The sequence below is a fragment of the Calidris pugnax genome, unplaced genomic scaffold (genome assembly GCF_001431845.1).
Source record: "Calidris pugnax isolate Ruff unplaced genomic scaffold, ASM143184v1 scaffold24, whole genome shotgun sequence".
NCBI lineage: Eukaryota > Metazoa > Chordata > Aves > Charadriiformes > Scolopacidae > Calidris > Calidris pugnax.
In genome coordinates, this window is record NW_015090922.1 from 23,111,162 (window position 1) to 23,135,517 (window position 24,356).

The 24,356-nt window shown below is 37.6% G+C and overlaps 1 protein-coding gene across 2 annotated transcripts in view; it reads right to left on the reverse strand.

Annotated features, from left to right (window-relative positions):
- CHRM3 (cholinergic receptor, muscarinic 3) overlaps positions 1-24,356 on the reverse strand; it is a 195,560-nt gene that overhangs the window by 122,781 nt on the left and 48,423 nt on the right. Inside the window, exon 2 of one of the 2 annotated variants that reach the window (XM_014950556.1) lies at positions 10,729-10,831. In XM_014950556.1, the coding sequence (XP_014806042.1) occupies positions 10,729-10,826 (98 nt within the window). In that variant the 5' untranslated portion in view covers positions 10,827-10,831. Of the gene's footprint in view, positions 1-10,724; positions 10,832-24,356 lie in introns of both variants that reach the window. The other variant, XM_014950557.1, reaches the window with a different exon arrangement.

The window sequence follows — 24,356 nt, forward strand, 5'->3', positions numbered from 1 at the left end:
TTTAAAATCATATTGAAGCTTAGACCATATCCATTCCTGCCCACTTGTCACATGCCTCTGTTGAGGGGTAAGCATAGCAACAGATACCTTGATATAGGTATTTGCACCTGTGGATAAGAGAGCTGTGCTTGCCTTCAGACAGCAGTGATCCTAAGTCCTTGCCTACTGGGATCCAAACTGAGCTGGCAGTCTCCCACAGTTTATCCATGCTTTCTACCCAGTCATTATCAGACGTTGCAGATAAAAGTCACCTATACTATTCTCAGATTAACAGTATCATATAAATGTCATGCTTCCTTTGTCTATTTCATTTGTGAAACACACATATAAGATCACTCAGTCACTGTCAGCCAGATGTCATGATTTCCTGAGATGTGTTTGCACACATGAAAGGGCTGATTGTGCTCATTTTTTTCTGATAGAAAATAGATACGGTGGACTATCCCAACCACCCTGTTTTTCATACATCTGCACACAGGTGAGAAATGAAGGAAGGCACAGCTTTTCCCAGTGCAACACTGTTGCTGCTGCTACTCAGCTCCCTGGTAAATGGGGCAGAAAAATCCTAGGTTCACGTCCCTCCCACTGGCACAAAGCTCAGAACGCGTGTGCTTCTTCTATCTGACCCTTTCTTCACTTACAACTGAGTTTACAGCCATTATCAACATCTAGTAAGTTTGGTATTCTGGGTCACGAAAGTCTCAGAAACGGGTTTATTGAAAAAACAAAAAAACTTCTTATTGAAAGTTTAACCTCCTTTAGACACTTCCAGAGGCCCACAATCTAATTATTGCTTCATGCAATTTTCATGAAGATGGTGCAATTACATCTGTCTTATAAAAACAAGACATTAATCCATTTGACTGTCACTAAAACAAAAATATGTCCTATTTACATTTCATCATAAATTTAAAGAAAAAAAAAATGTTTTCATTCATATGAATTCTATGCAATACTATATTTAAAAAAAAAAAAAAACACAACATAGAGCTTTTACATAAAAAACTCTAAATACAAAGTCTAGCCTTCTTTAACTACTACATTAATAGAAGAACAAGAGCAGTCACCTGTTTTTCTCTATTGCCATTATCATATGCTTATTCAAACCTCACAAAAGTGGAACAACAGAAGTACACTGGTTTTAAACTATTAGTCAAGAGAGCAAATGTAACAAATAAAAGAAACAAATGTATACATACATAAATACATAGATAAGGAATCCCTTTGGCTTAATCTGCAGGGAACTTTCTAAATCTGGTATGTAAGAAATATAAATCCCTATTGTTTGGGATCAGAAACTGAATGGGAAAATCAAAACTGTATTATTATTTATGCTGCGAGCATCCTAAATGAAAAAGGACTGAGCAAGAAGAAACCAACCAAGAATACTTTGTGTTTTTCTCAAATACCTGACTCACAATCCACTTGGTCTCTGCACTGAAATAATAGAGGCTCCTCACTACCTCATGGAGATACAGTCAGTTTGTATACAATTCTTTAAAGCAATGATTTAGAGGGATTTATAGCGAAAGTAGCTTTCAGATCTAATCACTAAGGTAGAAAAACCTAGACTCCCTGGAAGCAGAGGCTTAAATTCTGGCAGGCTCACCTCATCCTTTCATCTTTCAGAGGTAGATTAAATTCTGTGTAGCTTAGCATATAGGGGTCCTCCACAGGACTGTTAAAAGATGAAGTCCTATCTCCTCTAAGTGCTGTTTAATGTAACATCTTTTCTCTCTCTCTTTTCTCTTTTTTTTTTTTTTTTCCCATTAGAAATAAGTCCCACTAATTATTGACTAATTATTGACCATCTCCAACAAATCCTTACATGCACTGAGAAATAGTCCAAGCAAATTAATGAAAATGGTACTACAGAGCTTAAGCTCAAATTTTTAGAACTGTTGATACATATTACAAGTAGTAATGATTGTACACATGTGCACTGGGGATCTAATTTAAGCATTTAATGACATCTAATGCATTACAAACCCTATATATTTTTGGTAGCTACTTGGTACAGTTTGTCCCAAAGGCCTCTTCAGCTATTATAGATAACCAGAAAATTACTAATAGACCACCTGTTAATGCAAAACATGTTGGCTAGAGAGAAAAAGGGATCTATGGATTGGTAGTCTTTAGGTTTCTAGTTTTCCCCAATTAAAAAAAAAAAAAGAGGAATAAGAAAATGGATTTGTCCATACTTTAAATCTTTCTTAATCCTGGCTAGGTTTTAGGCATATAAACTAAACAGTCCCAAAAAGAAAGATGCATAAAGAAAATGGATAATAATAATTAGTCAACCCTAGCTGCTATTTAAAGTAAAAGGCATCACTAGGAATGGATACAGTGTGAAGGAAGTAGAAAGGTGGCTCATCGGAGGCACTGGCTTGAGCAAAAAAAGACCAGAAACTTAGGATTCCATATCCTCCCCTCAAGATATCATAGAATCATAGAATGGTTTGGGTTGGAAGGGACCTCAAAGATCATCTAGTTCCAACCCCCCTGCCATGGGCAGGGACACCTCCCACTAGAGCAGGTTGCTCAAGGCCACATCCAGCCTGGCCTTGAACACCTCCAGGGATGGGGCATCCACAACTTCCCTGTTCCAGTGTCTCACCACCCTCACTGTAAAATACACTAGGTAATACCTTGGTATACAATGCAGCTTATTTTCCATGGAGAGGGAACTAAAACAATAGAGCATATCGCAGCTAATCTTCAACTCGATATTCCCAATATGAAAAAAAAGATGACTGACAGGAAACACTTATTGTTTCTTTCCTCAGGGACCATTTAGTTCTTATTAACCATGCAATGTCCACTAATGTTTCAGAAGGAAAGATATACTTTTAAAAATTATTCAGAGTAATACAACCTTGAGAACTGGCTCAGTACTTTTGAAGAAAGATATTATATCCATTTAATACAAATATCACTGGCAAATTGTGTGTCAAAATGTTGCTTCTAAAGTTTTCTTTTACAAGTCAGTCAAGCTGGGAAATGTCAGCTGATGGGCAGCCCAGTACATGGTTTCACTTGAACCTCCAGCTGTTTAAAGCCCTTTGCACAGTCATGTCAGGACTGCAATAACCTTAGATAAAGTGGTACAGAAGTGGTGCCTAAAGCTCACCTGAACATCAGAAATTGGGATGAAAAGCCCTCTTTTGCAAGCTGTGTTGCATGCAGCTCTGTCACCCAGCGATTACGTAGGAAATGGTCAATGATTATGCACTAGAAATTGAGACCTGGGTTATCAAACTGCGCAGATGTCACAGAGTAGTGAAAAAATGTATGAGGCAAATGCTAAAGCATGAGCACAATTACAAAGTGAAACAAACCTCAAAAACCCTTGGTCAGAAGCAGAGGGTATCTGGGTTACTGAGTCTGAGTCCTCGTCACCATGCCACAGAGAGTTCTGCTCTCGGTTGTATGACTTCCCTATCAATTTTTCAGAAGATACACACTGCCCTGAAAGCATAAGGTTTGTAATTCACCCAGCACCAGGCAAATCAGCAGTGACCAGCTTGCTAGAGTTGACTGTGAACCCCTCTAGCTTTCATGCACAAGTGATACACTGTGCCCAAGAACCGAGTATAAAGCTCAGTTGTATAATCACATATTCTTCTGATGTCTAAAACAGAAAAAGGCTGAAAAATACCAGGGAAAAAGTGCAAATGCAGCTTCTTTGTTTGGACCATTTCCTTTCCTCCTACATTCTCTGCTTCAAAGCAACATTGATTACTAACTGCAGCTGGACTGACACCTCCACTATATCTTTTATTATTTTGGTTTTGATAGCATCCACCAACACATCAGACACATCAGATACATTCCCCAGAAAACTCATAGGCTAAATAAGAAAACAAGAAAGAGATGTTTAACATCTATACAAATGCAGTATATTTTATGTTACATCTGTGTGTAAAAAACATTTTTATATGTTTAAGTAACTTAACACATCCTGAAGTATACCTGACTTCAGTACCACGATCTTTCATTTTCACTCTTTCACTGAAGTGTTTAAATTAATAATTGTAAAAAAGAGTATGATTTTAAGGGGTTATTTCAGTGCTATAGCATCATGAGAGATAATATGAAAGGCACAAATGTGAGATGAGATTGTTGCTCAGAGCAATGTAACTAGAAAAACAGATCAGGGAAGGTGTTATCATACATACAGAAGGCTGAAAATATTTTGTAATGAAAGTTTAGGACATTTTGGAATTCAAGGATTTTCCTTTCCAAATTAACTGTCCATTTGAAAGCTGATTTTACTTATAAATTATGTTGAAACAACAGATTTGGTGAACTTGCAACTATGTTCTCCTATGAATTGTACTCTGAATAAAACACATGAATCTAGTGTCTTGCTGTCATTCAGAGTGTGGCTGGGTGGCAGCTGTGTGGCATAAAGACAGAGTACATGATAAAGTACACAACTATTCAAATGGACAAATTTGCCCATTCAGAAGAAAGCCTCATTTTAAAGCCTTGCAGTTCCTTCTTAAAGAAAATTCCAGTTATCTCACAGCTTTAGCTATGCACCTCTATGACAACTGCATATATACATATACGTATATGCTGCAATATATATATACATACATACATATACGTATATATGTAAACTCATATACATGTACATATACGTTACATATATACATATGTACATATATATGCACATATATACGTAAGTATATACATATATAGACATTTCAGTCAAATCCTAAAATAATATCAGTGTGATAATGACAAAACGTTCCTCCTTAAGTCCTTGTGCATGAAGGGTTAAAAGGCGAAGGTGACCACCACCTTGTGTACTGTGGGCCTAGAGAGCAGCCTGCAATTTAAGGGGGACACAGCTCCAGCAAGAGCTGGGGAAGAGGAAGGTGGTACTACTGTCCTCCCACCCCACCTCTCCAAGTGTTTGCTATCAACCTGAATTTCTCCAAGGTCACAAGTGGTGTTCCCCAGGGCTCGGTATTGGGGACAGCCCTCTCTAACATCTTTATCAATGACCTGGGTGAGGGGATTGAGTGCATCCTCAGCAAGTTTGCAGATGACATCAAGTTGGGTGGGAGTGTTGATCTCTTGAGGGTAGGAAAGCTTTACAAAGGGATCTGGAGAGGCTGGATGGATGGGTTGAGGATAATTGTATTAGATTCAAGAAGGCCAAGTGCCAGCTCCTGCCCTTGGGTCACAATAGCCCCATGTAGTGCTACAGACTTGGGCAAGGGTGGCTGGAAAGCTGCCTGGTGGATATTGGCTGACAGCCAGCTGGGTATGAGCCAGCAGTGTGCCCAGCTGGCAAAGGCCAACAGCATCCTGACCTGTATCAGAAATAGCATGGCCAGCAGGACTAGAGAAGTGATCCTCCCCCTGTACTCGGTACAGGTGAGGCCCCACCTCAAGTACTGCATTCAGTTTTAGGCCCCTCAGTTTTGTACTACATTTTTCCCCCTCAAGGTTTACTCAGTCTAACATGAAACTCTCAGGCCAGCAGAGTTTTTATTCAATGTGTATTCAAATATAAACAGTGTTTTAACTACTATTGCTTTTGAAAGTGCTCTTTAAAAAAAAAAAAAAAGGCTAATATTTTCTAAATTAGGGGAAAATGTGTGCATGGCTTCTTTCTTTTTTTATATTTCAATATTGTTAGTATTTAGCTGTAAAGATTTATTTTCTCATGGAAAAATATTTTTAATAACCTGAAATTAATTTTTATGAAACTCACAGTTTGTTTTAGACCTCAAATAAGGATTAACTTGAAGTTAGTGTCTGGTTTAAAGCTGACTCTTAAGTGGGAATAAGTATTGCATATGGGACTGACTTGCTTCTGTTATACAACCTGTTCCAGCTTCTGTTAGTTTATATCTGCTTAGACTATTTCTACAGACACTCATGTTGCAAAGCTGTCAATATTAGAGGAGCTCAGCACTACAGATTTACTGCCTTCCATGCTGTTAAGAACGATAACCTGATTTAGTTCATCCTACATGGTCTCTTGTCACAGGGTGAAAAAGGAAGGTGGAATAAACCATTCTTACAATTAAATAGTTCACTGAGGTTTTCCATTATTTTCCTAGTCACCCTCTCCTGGAAGTCATATTATCTTCATGTGACTTAGAGTCTAGTATCCTATCAGGTTCCCATATGAAACTGAATAGGCATAAATTTATAGCAAGAACGGAAATCATATGTATACTAGCAAATCACATGCACTCCCACACACAAACATATATGACCTTAAATCTGTAGATACACAAAATACACACACATGCATATATGCATGTACAGCATTTTCTCTCTGTCTCCAAGTTACATTTATAAATTTATATATAATGCATTAGAGACTAATGGATTTTCTTGCTTGTGTTGCAGCCCCTGCTCAACAGTTACCCCCGTGAGCACCCTGGAAGAAGCAAGGTACATGCTTTGGACCAACAGACTCTAAAATATTGCAGCAGAAGAAAGCCTCACACTCTCTGGTTTTAATACAAAACTTCAGATTTCTTGAGAGTCTCAGTTCCAGTCTGAGTTTGATTAAATTGAACAGGCGCGACACAGCAATGGCAATTTTCTGTCATACACTGATGGTCAGAGGGTTAGTCACCAGGAATAAAGCAGTGAGAAATGAAGGAAGGTAGGCAAATAAAACTACAGTACTCTACTGAACAGAAGGGCTTGGAACACAAAATAGGAAAGACTGATTCCTGTTATAATGACAACACTTTAATTATATATATCCAATCAAAAATAAACTACTAAAGAGAGAGAGTAAAATACTTCCAATTAATGGAAGTAATGTAATGTTCAAACTTAAATGAAGTATTTTTCCCTTGAGGGTTTTACTGTACTATTTTATTTAGCATAATGTAATTTAGATTATAAACAGAATGATTTTGTAAGTCCCCAGAGAAATGTATTTTATTTATAATGTATTCCTTTAAAGTGGTTATGGAAATCATGCTCTTCCTGAAGTTTGTGTCTCACATACCACCTACTGCTGCAAACTAGTCAGTCCTTACAAGTTAAACACCATCAGTTTGATGAGGTATGTGACAAGAAAACCCAACATTTTCTTAGAATGCCAGAGGAAAATTTCTAGATTTTGGAAATTCCAAAATCTAATAGTCTTCCCTCCAAAAAAAGGTATTGAAATATCTTTGCTGATAAAAGTTATGTTTTTTCAGAGGGAATGGAACTCAGCCAATATCATTACACTTGAGTTTTTAATGCATGTAATGAGAGAAGAATTGTTTACATTATACCCTAGAGGGAGATTCGGATGAGAGTAATTATCTTTTGTATACTTAAATTTAAATACGTATTTCCATCTTTCATTTACATCACAAATCCTTAAAAAATGTACTTCTAATATAAGAAGTACACTTTCAGGGTGTAAATTACAAATGACCAGTTTCTGTCTCAAAGTAATTAAGATAATCTACTTATGATTAAATAAGCAAATATGAATTAATAAATTGAAACCCAGTCTATGTGGTCTCCTTACTATCAATGGCTACTGCATAGACTCAGTTAAATAACTGAAGACAAAGTGGCAATTTCTTCTAGAAAATTAATTTTGGCCATTATTCATCTTTTTAAAGCATAATAGTTCCCTGTCCTCATGATTGAACTATGCTCTAAGCTGAGATGCTTCTCCTGAAGCAATGTCAAACCAAGTCACTTCGACCAGACTAAGCAAGGAAGCACTGTAAGATTGGAATGATTGTGCAACTGCTTACAGCGTGAACTTGTGATGTCTGTAGTCCCGTATTACATATGCTTTGGTCTACTTTTTGCCAAAGCTACTCTTCTGCTCTAATCTACTAAATATTTATTTATAAATAAAAATTTATAAATAGATACATAAATAAAAACACAAGTTCTCATTAGTTTTGGAATAAGAATTATCCCATTTTTCAAGGGATAATGTATAGAAGCAAATATTTCTGTGTCACTACTCTAGAAAACAAACATCAAGGCTCTGGTTAAACTTCTGATTGCGTTAGATTTTATCAATATCAGAAAGTTTCAGGTTGATATTTAAATGCAGGAAAATATTTTTAATCACATTATGACTATATGGAACAAATATGAATGAATTTTAACACATTAATAATATTTTAAATAATCAACAGGAATATACTGCCGTACAAACCTTCTAAGACAAGACATTTCCTCTGGCTCTTCTTAGATAAGACATTATCTAGCTCACATTCGAAAGTTCTACCAATTGTGTTAGAACTTGCAGTTTGTATTAGAGCCGACCTGTACCACAACCTTTGTAGACATCTATACTTTGCTAAAAGCTACTAAAGCACAAACATCACTTGTGTTAAATGGCAAATGCATGTCATAGTGACCATTACCCTTGCATTTGAGGAAAGATTTTAAGATTCTGACAGCCTAAAGAGCTGAGCTAATGCACCTTTGCTAAGCAAAATGATGCTGCTCCTCTTGACTAATGTAACGCGTTCAGATGAACTGACAAACTCTGTTTAATGCACTGGGCATTTGTGGGTAGTAAAGCACATTATTTTATTATTTCTTTATATATATAATCCCTTAAGAGGTAGCATGACAGTCTAGTGTAAATCTAAAGCAATCCATTAGATTTATTTGTATGATTTGCTTTGTTGTTGTTAATTTAGTACCAGGAAAAAAAAAATATTTAATTTTAGCTTTCTGAAAACTTTGTTACTGTATTTCTTGTAGATATATGGTTTGATTCTTTAACCCTTGATTTTTTGTTCACTGTTTCCACACTGTTACGTCAGAGTCTAAGTGACAAATAGCACATGTAATAAAATTGGCAGAAGTTAATTATATGAATTCAGATTTTTTTTTTTTTTTTTTAAGTTTCCTTTTAGGCTAAAACTGAATACAGTTCAATTCCAGTTACTTTGGGGTACTCTGAAATTTGGCACCAACGAAAAAACTTCCTGCCAAGGAACAGTTATGCCACTGACATCTACAGAAAAGTAATTTTCCTCAGTCTCTATATCTTCTCTAGCATAATAAATGTCTTTTGGGATTGCTTTCCTGCCCATCAGTTACAGCTGGGGGAGATTATGGATACTCAGAAAGAACAGAGAATATGCACTACTTCCCCAATTTAGAACTAGCAACCCACTGGTGAACTGTGACAATTCAAATTTGATTCCTAAACCAGAAATTTATGCATTTTCAGTATTTTATTAACAGAAAATCTGTCATCTGCAACCATACCACAATCTTTCACCTTACAAAAAATACCTGAAAATATGTCTGAGTAAAGCTGGAATATGGTCAACACAACATGAAAGGCAAAACCAGCTGTAACTGAATACAGCCAGCTCTGTAACAGTGTGCAAGATACCACATCCTAATTTCAGGATATGAAAGTAGGGGTAATCATCATTTCAGGATTCATCTGACACACCTGTTGTTAGTATTGAAGCCATAAAGATTCAGCCAGTATGCTATGAAAATATATTTCTGAGATGACTTTGTTAGAAGCTTTCTGCAGACAAAACCGAGTGACTGAAACCTCAAGACACTCCAGAAACAATCACAGTAAACTGCCAGTGCCACAGTCCCTAAAGCAAGTTATGTGAGGAGAGATGTTTTCTGTGTAAGGAGAGTGTGCCAGCATGTGTAAATACGGACCATCTAAACCCCTGCTAAATATCCATTTCTACAGTTCATTTCCACAAATTTAGTGGAAATTAGAATTAGAAACGCAAACCAAGGTGGAAGTTTTAGAGAAATGTGTAAGGAATTTAAAAGAAAGACCAACTATAATGTAGACATAAATACTGTAGCCTAGCAATTTACGTAAATTATTTGAAATGCCAATGCAACTGAGACATAAAACAGCGTAACATACAAGGGAGAAAGCAGTCAAGTGATAATGAATGCTGGCAATTTAATCAGAACACTTTAGGTTTTTGCCTAGGTTTTACTCTCGCAGAGGGAAATGGCTCGTTGAAACTAAACCCAGCTAGCATATCAAAACCAGAACGGAAAACATACTTTTCAATAAATTGAATTTAACTTGTTGGATTCTCACCTCTACTATAGCAAGACTGAATTATTCTGCAGGGAAATCCTGGAGGTAGCATATCAGCTACATTTTTTATTTTGTCTGAAACTCACAGGAAACTTGAAGGTTTGTGCAGAAGCTCAAGATGATCAACAGGAATAACCTGAAGGCATCTTTTTGCTGACTACCAATACCACAATACTACTCTGCTCTTCTTAAGGCAAGCTAAGAGGTTTGTTCACATAAACCTTTCCTGCCTAGCTTTTACCCTGGCTAGCTCTTACTCTGCTAGCTGTGCAGTTGTAATAACAAGAAGTTCAAGGTTTGCCAACTGCTTGAAAATGTTTTCAACTTCTCCGCTGGGTTTTGTGCCTTTGCCAAAATTTGCACCACTGCAGCTGCTATTAAAGTTAGCTCAGGTACACCTAGAGGAACGATAGGCATCACAGTGTTCCCAGCATCCACAACAACTTCAAACAGGTGTGGCAAACACATTGTGACGTATGGCAGTCTACAGTTGTGTATCTGTTGATGATAAAACACATCACAATGGACCTTAATACTGAATTTCAGTCTCATAATTCAAAAAGACCCCGACTTTGCAAAGCGAGCACTGCTGCCAAAAATCAGCTGTTTCCCAATACGTGCAATATTTGGAAAGACATACTGTGAAAATATATGTTTCTTTGAATTTTACCTACATGGTCCAGTGAGGAACATCAAAGCAGCTAGTTGGATCAGGCACTGTGTAGTTCTGTGAACTCCTCTTTTGGCAACAAAACTGGTAGTGTGTCAGCATGTAGACTGTGAACAAAACAAAATACAGAAGAATTATTAAAATAAATTATGGACACATAGGGGAGACACAGACATATAAGCCAAAAAGGCCTCCTCTGGATCAAGAGAAGACAAAAGCTATTAATAACATTATTTCTACTACTGGATAATATTTTCTTGATTTTTTTAAGTCTTAAGAGACCTAGGTGAAAATAGAACTCAAACATGCATACACCACATAGATCTGGAGCCTACTGACAAGCCTTTGGGCTGCTCATGCCTACCCCTAAATGGCTATGTATGACCACAGTATTTTCAGATGATTGTCAAACCCAGTGACCAAATTAAAGTGAGGATAACGATTCCTCCAAGACAGCATGAAGAAGTATGCAGCTGAGTCAGCTAGCGAGCTTGGCTGGCTTGTGCTTGGAAATTGGCACTTCTAGGCAGAGAGAGAGAAATGGGATGCTGAGCCCTCCCAGACCCCAGCAGCAGCACAACACAGGGGCAGAACTAAGAACTGGGCTCTCCTTTTCTTCCACAAATTATGCAGTCCCTCTAGCTAACCAATTTAGAAAGATGGTTTGGAATATTAATTTTCATGTAAAAAATTTAAAAAGCTAGAAAAATAATACCCCTAATATATTCCATTCAGTATATTTTCAGCTTCACTTAACATACTCTGTTGCTTCTAAAAGTTGATATAACTATGGCTGAAGCAAAAATAACAGTATTTAAAACCAAAACAACACACTTTCCTCTGCAAAAGTTGTAAATTCCTGAAGTCAGAAATGTAGGAGAAGGATTAGCCACTGACTACTATGTTCCATTTCATTATATATAATTACTACCAAGTGGAACCACGTGCCATTATTATCCCATTTATTGCATGCCATTGCAACCTAAGGCTTCATGACCTCTTTGAATAACTTAAACAGAGAAGAGTGAATCAACAGATGCTCCACACATTCGCTCCATGTCTCAGCCTTTACCAGCATGCCAAGGGATAGGAAGCAGCAGACCAGAGAGAGAACACACTGGCTATGCTGGATGCCTCATTTCTCAGAAAAAAAAACAAACCCAAACCAACGACAAGGATGAGATTATTAACTAACAAGACTAAGACTATATTCCAGTTCATTTTCAGAATGAAAGAAAGTGCACATTCACTAATCATGTACATTGCTGCATGCCAAAACAGCACTTCGAACACAACTCTGATACATCATTAATCACAAAGGTCTCTCCCTCATCTGCTAAAACAGTCTCCTGAAAGACAGCCATTCCCTCCACTAACCCTGCACAGCCAAGAAGTGCAATGTGTTAAGAGCGGAAGCGAATCTGAACACCTCCTTACACCAAATGACGACAAGAGAGGCTGTATTCACAAAAATGAGTGGAAAGGAAGCAGATCAGATTAAATATGTCCAGGAAAGAAGAAATATGCATTATTTGTCTTACAACCAGTGCCATGCAACTCTTAACTGTAAGGAGCCTGGGCACAGTGTGGCAAACTCTTTCATAAGAGCAGGCTTTGATACCGTCTCAGCCCAGATCAACATTTAGATGAGAGACAATCACTCCAAGCCCATTTCCTGAAGCATTTATTTTCCTAGGCATTTCTTTGCCGAGCTGTTACACAGCTACTCAAACACTCTGTTCCTGTCAGTGCTCCCGGACAGACAATGCACAGGAAGCCCAGCACAAGGAAATGCGTCTGCACTGAAGGTCACTGAGAAAAGAAAGCAAAACACTCAGAAAGAGGCAAAGAGCAGCCAAGGAGCTCACTCGCATCATTTAACTGCCTCCCGCCAGGAAGGGACTTTCATTCTGCAAGTTGACACAGATTCTCTGTAAGGACATCATGGAGCCCTTGCTGGAAGAGGTAGATCTTTTGTCTCAGGAAGAACGGTTCCAGACTTTTCAAAACAGCAGTGCTGGTTTCAGTATTTCACTCCAGTAATGCACTTAGCAATTCACTCATCTATTAAAATTACAACTTCCACAGCATGTACCAATTATTGTTTCACTGAGGTTCCTAAAGGTCCTCGGTGAACTCTTACATACTGCCACCCATGAAACAGCAATGAGAATTACACTTAAAAACACTTAAAAAATGAATTGTTTGATTATTTTTATATATACAAAGTATAAAGCATGAAAAGCATTTCTCATTCACACTACAATGCAGAAAAATAATTTTTAAAAAGTATCCACTTCTTGGCCAAAGCCAGTGTTAAGTCACTTTTAAGCTTTTAATAGTGCAAAACAATTGAAAGAGGAAGCCTCTTTTTAGCTAGATGAACCTCCTTTTAGTTGAGGAATTACAGTTTCTGACAATTAAAACCGGAATTTTAATAATGCTTACTAATTTCCCTCTTATCAAGTTATTATGGTTTTAGTTAGCAATAAAGTAATTCACTATTAAATTAGCTTTTCAAGCTATTCTCAATAAAGAAATTTCTTCCTGGTAATTTTCTACTATATTTTAATATTATGCCATTACTATCAAGAATCCAGTTTTACTGCCCTAAAAATGCAGGTCGTGACTCAAAGCTTTGGAATTCATTGCCCTAGTTTACAATAAACTAAGACTCCTCAAATAAGCTTGTGCTGTTTGTATATTCAGCTACAAAACTAATAAACTCTACTCTTTATGAAAAGCAATCAAGACCAGTTGACAACTCAGATTGTGCAGAAGAACATCAAGGTCCATTAGAAGCAACCACATCAAAGTTTTATCCACACACATCTTTCCATCTTGGTTCAATTTGATTCTTTTAGAAACGGGAGAAAAGCATTTGGAGGTAGATGCTTATAGTTAATGTGAGGGTGGACTTGTAATTGACACAATAAAACACAGTTGCTAACCCCTGAAATTCCCTGGACAAAAGTCAGGAAAGATGGAAACCTGGTTGATTTGTATTTTAGAACTTCAAACAACGGTTTGAAGCAGTCTTCTGTGCTGATACAGTTCCCTAGTCCTTTTTTATTCTTTCTGGGAGAACTTGTCCAAAAAAAAAACCAACCAAGCCCCAAAACTCAATAACCCACCCCAAGCCCTCACTCCAGTTATATGCATCAATCCTGGACCTATTTAAGCCAACATCAGCCACCTCTGACCTCAATTGCTATGTCTATGCTAGAATATTTAATTTGCAAGGTGCTTGTATGCATTGGCACTCGATCCGCGCTACCAAACTGTGAGACTGGTCCAAGCAAGATTTTAGCTTGGGCTTGGGTCGGGAGGCAGCAGGACCAAGGAACTCCAGTTTGGTTCTGAGCATGTGGGCACACTACAGAGAGGAGGAGAGGAGATTTCTGATACTACAAATATATCTGTGATTACAATACCATAAAAGATGCTGCAGTCTGGGCAGGTGGGTGGTCTGTGTTCCAGGTACAGAACTGAAGATCATACTTTATGACTTGTATGATTCCTTTCCAATATTCATGTGAATTGCTATTTAAAACAAGAATCGCACCTGTGTGCTGCTTTGTATTTATTTTTGATAAAACCTCACTTAAGAATAGAGTGCCAGAAAGACCTTTAAATAAGCAAAATACCTCTGTAGAAAGAAAATTCTGGATACAGTAATTTCTGCTTTGTTTACTTGATAAGATGACTCTATACACGCCTGAACATTGAGTTTTTGTGTTTATACAGAGGTGTATCATGAGGTAGGTTTCTCACTATCAGCAATAAATTTCACAGACTGGTAAGACTTCATACATAATAAAATGAGCAGTTCACCTAGGTGTTTTTCAACAGGTAAGGGTGATCTCATGGATTCTTTTTGGTTTATTGGGGGTTTTTGTTGTCTTTGTTTGGTTGGTTGTTTTTTGTTTTGTTTTTAAATTAAATTCAGGTAATTTTTGTCTTGCTGTGAGGGAAAAAAAGTCCCAAAAATTGGACAGACTTAGTAACGTATTTGTATTTTCTTGCCTAAATAATCTATTAAAAAAAAATAAGTCAACACTACTACACATCATCCTCAAAAATGCCTATGGGGTACCTACACAGATAAAAGGCATTTTAATAGTTTTATGGATAGGATCCTGATGACTTTACGAAGTGAGGAAAAAGGAATTTTACTATGTCAGCCTTGCAGCTTCAATTTCCAGTGGACTTTAAAGGGCAGAAGAATCTTTTGATTCTTGAACTTCAGGTAAAAAAAGTCTGCAAGCTGAAAGACGTGTCTCTGCCTTGCACTTCTTGTATATTGCACTTCTTTCACTGGATTTCATTAGAAAGAGGTTAGAATCACTCTGGACTAAGACAAGATCAAAGCTGGATGGTAACAGATTACAACTGCAATTCAAGTGCAACTCCACTTGAACAGTAGCTCTGCACTGCTATGAGAGGAAAACATGCTATACCTAGTCCAAGACAGTACTTCTTGATGGGAACAGTTTTGTTGTTGTCATTGTTTATTAATTCTCACATTCTTAGGGTTTGCTTTTTACCTTAAGGAAAAAGTCTGTTATATAAAAAAGGAGTTTTTTTTCTTGTACTGTTGACAAAAGGAATTAAGCCAGTTTCCAAGCATAAGCTGCTGACTTGACTCCCAGCCAGCACAGGTCAGAAGTACGTAAGAACTTTGGAAGACTCAAGTACTACAGAAATGTACAGCTTTCTAATTAGACATCTCAAAAATGAGCACCATCAATAAATAAAGTACATATGGGTCATGAATTCAGAGGAATATATGGGCGAGTCAAAAACCTGCATTAAAAAATAAAATATTTTTTTAGAGATCAAAAGTGAAACAAAATTGTTTAATTTTTTCTGGCAATGCACCACTGAGATATTTTCAGAATTTTAAATTATTTATTCAAAAATTTTTACTACAAATGTCTTTGGCCTGAACTCACTGCTTGAAGTTTGGAACCAAGGCCTGCCAAATGGACTTTAAAAGAAGCAACACATTAATTTTAGGTCCACGTTTGTTAATGACAGAATCATCTTCTTTCTAACCCTAGCCTGATAAACATATTAAGTTGTATTTCACTTTGAACTTCTTCAAAAGGGTATGGTAAAGATGAACAGTTCTAGAATATCCTATAATTAGATGGAAGAAAGAAGCACAGGTTCATTCTACTAACTTGGACTTGAAAAATAAATTGATGTCCTGTCTCCGTTCTAAATACTAGCTATAAAAATAAAATGTTCCTATATTGTGCAAATGTCCCCACTGAGCTGAATCAACTTCCACATTTCTCAGGTTAGAGCAGAAATTCCATAAAGCCAAATTAAAAGGAAAAATTTAAATGTCACACAACAGTTCATTCAACCTGCTCAACTTTTATTTTTTGAGGATGACTGAAAACAATTATTTTATGCCCCTTTCATCCAGTTTAACCAAGATAAAAAGTAATGATTAGCATTCTGAATTTAGACAATGTTCTCAATTAAGAGATTTCAATTCATAGTATTGACTCAGCCAAATCTGCTTCAGTGCTGAATAACTCCATTAGAAGGCTTTGTTTTGTTTCAAAGTTCTGGAGTATGGTAAAACAAAATCCAGACATATCAGGTATTTTAGTTTGGTAGTCTCATAGCTCAGGAGTTGTTCAGTCTAGACATATCACATTTGTTTCACTCTGGAATAGTGGCTTCAGCATTTTACTGGGAAAGTTAAGTGGCTATTTTGGAAGCAGTCAGTTAGATCTGCTTAGCGTAAAACTGTTCAATGCAGTTCAGTTCATGTACAATGCATTTCATAAGTGCACTACAATGTCTGATTATAATCAGTAGCACAAGCAGTTAGGAAAAAGGAAAAAACATCTACTAGGAGAGTACTTCAGTTTAACTGCTCTTCATTATTTTTATTTTCTACGTATCTGATATAAAATCACAAAAGCTTTTTAAAATGTGAGAAGTGATTAGAATCTCTCTTAGATTTTTATTCCTGCGGGTGCTTACTGATGCCTGACTTCTAGCAACACTTGTTTGTCAGAAAAAAAAAGATTTATTTTTTTTTAAACTAAAGTTTGTTAAATGTCATGTATAATTTTACAGGACACTATAAGATAATCATGGCTAAACAGACCAAACCAGAAAGCTCACTATTTGGTAAACAGCTATCATCATTAATAATTTAGGAAGATGTCCCATTTAACTTTAGATATCTTTATACTTATAGGCATCTACCGCTGACCTGTGCAGATTCTGAGTAGTCAATGCAGGAAAAGTTGCCGCATCAAAGAACCATTCAACAGAGCTGATATATTTCAGTTGTTGGCCATAGGATGAGATGAAGTAAGCCTTAACAGTAGCTAATACACTCCATCCATTAGACAGCACATCTCAATCTGGTCTGATGAATCCCATTCTGAGGGTTCACTACTCATGATCATAAATTGCTATAGGTAATAATTGTTTTTACAAATCCCTTTCATCCATTGTTTAGTCTATAAATATTCGGATCCAACCAGCCACTTAGAGTGAGATTAGGCTCCAACATTATATATATAGACACACACACACATATATATAAAACCACATACCCCTTCTCACGGAAGACAACCTTATCTGGAAAACATGTCCTGAGAAAACATACTACTCCTGTTCTTCCATACAGAGTTTCACTATTAGCAGTTAGTCAAAAGTTTTAAGATATTCATGACTCCCTTACTGACTAGCGTTTTCTCCACTTATCGCTGCAACTAAGAAAGGTGTTTCCCCCTCCTGTGGTTTTCAGTGTTATTGATTACTCTGAACAGAAAAAAAAATATTTAAAAATCTCACAAAACATTAGAAATGTTGATATTTCAGGAAATACCTGGGTGTGACGTATACAAAATACATGTCTGGTGTGTTAAATCTGAGAGAGTGGGAAAGCATAAGTAAAGTTTTGAATTACCATGAGGCAGTTGAATGCACTGTGAGTGATATCCTGCTTTATCAGTTGGAAGCAGATGGGTTTTCCTGAAAAGGGATGGTAAGTCTGTTAACGGAAGTGTGCTGCCTGTTCACTGAGGTACCCTGGTAGGAAACGTCCTATAATTTCATCTTTCCTAAATGTGCCTGCTAGGCAATAGAGGAAAACCTCAGTAATCATGAATTTCCTTTTAAACTTCATTTTGTATAAAGTATACACAAAATTACCCAACAATTGTCTTAATGAAATTTCTGATGAGAAATTACGGGGTTAATGAAGATGTTTATAAGCACAGAGAAGATATAAGCTGTTGGCAAGAGGTGCAATAACTTCCCACACTTACCTACTGAAATCCACTCTTCTACATCAAAAGAAATATATGCAAACCTTAAATAACCCCCTAAATGAACTCAGACAGTGGTTGCAATGCAGATTTTATATTCAAACGTAAAACTATGTCTCTGGGCAAAGAAAAAAGGTGGTGAAATACTAAATGTTCAACTCCTTCCACACCCAAGAGTTACAACAGCAGCTGTAATTGCATCTACTGAAATTAAACCTCTTTATCCAAGAAGTTTCACTAAATCTATTGATGGAGCTGAAGAAATCAAAATCACTTTTTTTTTTTTTCTTTTAAATTAAAGAGTAATTTTAACTCCTGACAGCTCAGAAAGGAACTGATCATTGTAAAACCACCATGGGGTGAAGACGTGACCTGAGGCCGGGGTCACCCCACTCATAAACCCATCAGCACCAAACCTTCCAGCCCCCACAGCGGCCCCGTGGGCAACAGTCCTGGATTTCAGCTCCTTGTGGAGCAGCTGGCTTCCTGGGCCCAGGGTAGGACTCCGGGACACTGTGACAGAGGCATTGGTGCCATCTCAGGCGGCTGCAGCTGTTCTCAGGCAACAGGAGGGAGAGGCACAAATGGCATTGCTGGGAAAGGGAAGGGAGACACTCCTGCAGGCCCCGGAGACACCAGCAAACACGGCAGCACTGATGCAAGCTCCGGTGCAAACGCCACTTTAAAGGATGAAATAAAATCAGCTAAAAGGCCTTGGATTTACCTCTACTTTGGGTGTCTGTGCTGGCTGGGGGTGCTGCAAGGTGGCCTCTGTGAGGAGTTGGCTCCAAGCGACTCACCTGGGCACGGCCCAGCCCCGGCAGCCTCCCGTGGGTGCCTCAGGGAAAGGGTATTTCAGAAAGGGCAAAACATGGCCTGGCAGTGCACACAGGAGCTGGTGGACGTGTCCTGCAGGACCTGTGGCCCTCAGGGAGCCCCAGCTGGCACAGGTTCATCCTGACAAACAGCAACTCATGGAGACCCCAGGCTGGAGCAAGGAGCAGTGCAAGGGGGACTGAGCAGCAGCTCCGCTGCTCTGGCCCATGGAGCAGTGCCCCTAAGTGCTGCTCTTTGGGTGCACTAGGTCCAGAACTAACTCCCCCGGGCTGCAGCCCTGCACAGTACAGAGAACACCCAACCAACTGGCATGGATCACAGCCCCAGATTTGCCAGGGTGCTTCTGCTACCCAGCAAAGGCAGTTTTGCATGGTCGGGCTGGGCTCTCTGCAATGCTAGATTTCAAAGAGACAGGGTGCCCATTTCAGGTCTCAGTGCATGACAGGGAGATCTGCCCTTCTTTATACAAAAGTTGAACTGTACTTCAGCCCCAGGACTAGATACATATAATTATATACCATTTACAGACTACAGAAACATCTAACGTAACACAAACCAGTGTAGGCAAAGCTGCTGATTTTGTCTTTTAACTAAAATTTGTCACTGTTAAGACTGCAACTACCACCATTTAACTCTGCTGCTCAGATAACACAGGTTTGGCTTTGCACGGGATTTATTTAATTCTGAGCACTGGAAAAAACTTGCAACTGATTACTACTGAGGGCAGTAGTAATCAACATTCATTGTTCTGTTTTCTCAAATGAGTTAATATAAGAAAAATACTGTAAATGACTCCTGAAGTATATAAACTCGCTTGGTGATATATGAGATTAAAGTCTAATGAGATGTAGCTATGCAAGGAACACAATGACCTACACCCACCAGGATAGAGAATCGCTGCAGACCAGAAGCCCTGAGCACTGTATATAGGCTTTGACTTCCACAGGCAATATCATACGAACAGGCACTTCTGGCTGATCCACTATAATCACTCCTGTGTTGCAGTGCTGCTTTGCTATTCCATGATTTTACAGGTCATTACAGAAATGGAAGTGGTGTCATCTATACAAAATGTAAAAGTACACATTTCCCTTGAGAACTGAGAGCAACCCTATTCACATTTTCCAGCTGGGATAACCATGTTTTTTTGTCTATACGCATTTCCTTCTCTATTTCAATTTAAATCAAAGAGTGGTAGTATTGTTTCTGTACATTCACAATAGAAAAAGTGATATGTCCTAAAGCATAATGATACTCGTTCTGCTGTTTACACAGTTTTTACAGTGATGTTTTGGAAAGCAAAGAAAATGATGGGGGTTTTTTGACATATGATATGAGTGGAAGTGACTTAGATTTTTAAATACTTCAGAAAAATAAGAAGCCTCAAAAATGGGGGAGAAGATTCATATCTGGTTCCTTTCCCTTTACATGCAGAGGTGAAAGTATACTGAAAGGTCATTTTCCTCTTCAGGCAAGGTTAACCATACCAGACCAATCTCAAAGTGATGTGAGCCAATGCTGCCAGCCATACTAAAATTTTCAGGTACATAGCTAGGTTCTGTAAAAAAAGAAAAAAAAAAACCCAACAAAAAGAAAACCAACATAAAATATCTTTAAGCCAATAACCAAATTTGAAGGCAAGAAAAGTCCCCAGATTTGATTGCCAGGGACTATTGGTTTTGATTTTGTTTATTATTGCCTTTCTCTGGAATATGGGATACAGTGTATTACCTACAAATGTGTTTTATTTAACATATTTTCTGCTTCTAGAGGCACTTAAGCTAAATGCAATGGCCTTCATTTCTTATTCTCTTTCTATGAAATCGTGTAATTGCGGATTTTGACCTTTTATTGTAAATCATAAGTTACATGTAAGGTCTTCAGTGGCCCCCAGGAGCATAAGAGCAAACTGTTTTGTGAATCTTCTGAACTAGACATTCACTGAATATATGCAGCATTGGGGGATAATCCTTAAAAACACAGGTGCTTCCATTCCTATGGCAGACAATCACATTAGCTTTATGTTTCTGCTGAAGTAATGCAATTCAAGACTCATTAACAGTATTAAATTGCATAATTAATTTAGAGGCATTAAAGCACACCAAGATGTATTGAGACAATTAAGATCTTTAGCAACATTGCCTTGTGACGGTTGCTGCGTCTGGAAAGCAACATTAGCATACAATCAGCCCAACCAAGGGCTCTCACTGGGATAACAGTTTAAATTACTCAATAAAGACTATACAGACAAAAATTTTGTGATCATCTTCATGGGGTTCATGAGTCAAGTAAGGTCCTGATTTACTACAAGCTAACAACAAAATTACAGAAATTATGTATCTTGCTGACATTACAGAAAATGAGACAGAAAGGTCAGCTATTTTTCCAATTGCACTAAGAGGAATAATGTCGAAGTCAGAGTTAAAACCCTCAAGGCTGAGCTCAGATAGCAGTCTTGCATGAGCATAATGAAATACCAATGCAGAATACCCAACAGAACTTATTGTGTTGGTTTTTTCCTTGCAGAAAATGGGCCAATATGGGCAACTTTTGAATTAACTGACTTCAGGAGGAATACCACTCCAGTGTTATGAAAATGATAACTGCATCAATTCTAAAAAAGACTGCATCTTTTCCTTCAGCAATATCCCTACGGCTCAATTTCACAGAGATGTAGGAAATGCCCTGAAGAGGGCTGTTAATAATATGTAACAACTACTTATTTTAGTCTGATGTGAATCACCCCTTGCAGCAGCCTCTCTCCATGATAGGAAAAAGCCCAATGGCTAATTTAGATTAAACATCCAATATCTAGACAGATAACTTTAGGCCAGTTGGAATCCACCCAAAACTAAGTCAAGAGCCTGAATAAAAATCTGGCCTTTTCATTCTTATAAAGCAGTGATACAGTCAAGATCTGAAGATATTCCAAGCCAGCAAATATCACCCGCTTCACAGCCATCTGAAAATGGTCTGAAATCTGTTGATTGCTAAACTAAACTACTAAAGCTTATATCAAGTATCCCAAAAATACATAGATTATTCAGTACTTCCTATATTTCTATCTGATTTGTTTTCTGATTTGTTTGGCTATTGTTTAATTGGCAACACTTCTGAACAGAAATCTAAACATTAAGAATGTATGAGAAAAGGAGTTTGATGTCACATACAGGAATAGTTAATGTTTTATGCTTTTCTATCATAACACCCCCAGCCTTTGTAAACATATGTCAATGGAGAAATCAGTTGGTTTCATGGTTCATAGCTAAACTTTGGCTTTGCCATGAACTCTACTGAGGATAGCATGTTGCTGAACTGAGGCCTGAAACAGAGTGGAGAGCAAGGTGTTACTCTGCACAACTGCTCAAAATTCCCTCCTTGTTCCAAAGATAATGCATCCCTTAACTATCCTTATGCACAAGAAAGAGAATGTCCTTGCAGTGACCAAATTATTCCAAGAGCACAAAGAGACAACATCACCCATTCAGCACCACTGCTGCCACCCTTCTTTCAGTGTAGGGGTCTTGGTGGTCCTGCAGACATCTTCCCCTCCTCTGTACGCCTTGGTACAGCATAGTTCAGCTCCAGCAGGCATTAAGACAGTACTTGATGCCCTCCTATTTTTTGGAGAAAGTGCTGGCAGCTAAGTAAATATATTGCTTACAGACAGGAAAACAAGCCACTTAACTCTGAATGTTGTCATATTCCTGTAGTTATTCATCTCTTTAAATAAGAAATTGCCTGTGTTTTTTTCTAGCTTAGGAATCAGATCAAAATCTCACTCTACATGAAGTCACTTAAAGAAATCCAGCGTCAACCCCATGAAGCAAAAACAAGGTAAAAAGAGAAGCAAGCATTCGTAACTGCTCAATAGTGGTCCTATTCAGGAAGAAAGCTTGGCAAAGCAGTGATGAAACTACTTCTGATGTCAGCTGTTCCTTTGACTAGTACAGTTATCTTATGGGGAACTAATTTAATGGGAATATCAGTTCAAACAACAGAGTTGTATTTGGATATATTTAAATGGCTAGCCATTTTCAAAGACAGTCTTCCTACCTTGCAGCAGATAAATAAATTCCACCTGCAAAACTTTTTTCCCTACTGTGTAACTTCAAACAAGTGAACTTGTCAATGCTCTGCTATTTGTATGGTTACACAGTATACAATTACCTCTTTCTCAACCCGGAGAACAAAAGGAATAACTGAAAACATTTTAATAAGCCTGTAAATTCAAGCAGCAGTGTGAAATGATGAAAAGTGCGTTGATGTCTCAAACACTGTTATATATGCGTTAGACGTAAAAAATGTCACCTATTTAAAAGCATATCACTGTGCTCTGAAAGAAAAGAAAGCAGAGTATGGGGACACATGATGGGTAAGAGTAAGTTAGTAAGCTTTCAACCAGGTGGAATCCTCTTCTTATTCCAGGCATAGCAAGTGCCTGTTGGTTGTTTACTTGCAAATTTAAATGAAATGCATTTCAAAGCAGTGTTAGCTGAGACAGAAATTTGTTCTGGTGCATAGAATAGAATTGTGTAATGTGCATGACTTTGAAAATTGCTTTTACTTAAAATAAGCCTATCTTTTCACAACTGTCTAGCATTCAAATGACGTGATAAACTCATGATACTCTCTCCAGTAAATTAATGTGCAAGCCATCTTACTGCAAGCCATCTTACTTTAGACAAGATCTTTCACTAGGATGTTATACTTTAATGAAGCATGTACCTTGTATGGGGGAAAGGGGGAAATACCACTCTGTACAAGTTCCTTTCATAGTTTGTTTCTGGTCCTTCTGATGGTGCAACAGTACTTAACTAAATGACAGTTAAATTAAAAGATAGATAAATTTGCTGGGCTGGTCTCTTCTCACAAGTATGAGATTATCAAAAAACTCTTAAATTCTCATGAGGTTACTAGAAAAATAGCTCATCATCAACATACTATGTTGCTCTGAAGTGATAGGTTATTGCCAATATTGCCACTAAACCCAATTATTAATTAAAGCTGCTCCAACTTTACCCAAAGCTCAACTCAGAAGAAAGAAGTGCAAGGAAAGAATATCCCTCACTCAAGATGAAGAGTCAAGATCACTGTTTCTTAAAAGATGACGTTGATATAATTTTGCAGTAAATCTATGCATAACATTTATACTTATTCACTCTTTGACACTAAAGCTTTTAGGGGAAGAAAAAAACCCAAACAACAACTCAACCAAAAAACAACCAAATATTGCCAGGAGTAGAGAGTTTAGGGCAATCCAGAATTTGCATTATACTGTCAGAAGAAATTTGAAGGCTTTGCTGAAATAATGCTGTTGCAGTAAGTACCCTACAAGCCTCATTGCCGACCAGCTTGTATAGCACATTCCTACCTCAGGTTGATGTAACAAATACTAACATTACAGCAGGGAAAGAAAAAAGGTCAATTAAAAAATGGTCCAATTCCCACCAATATAGTATTTGTAACATCTCTGATTTCATCTTTT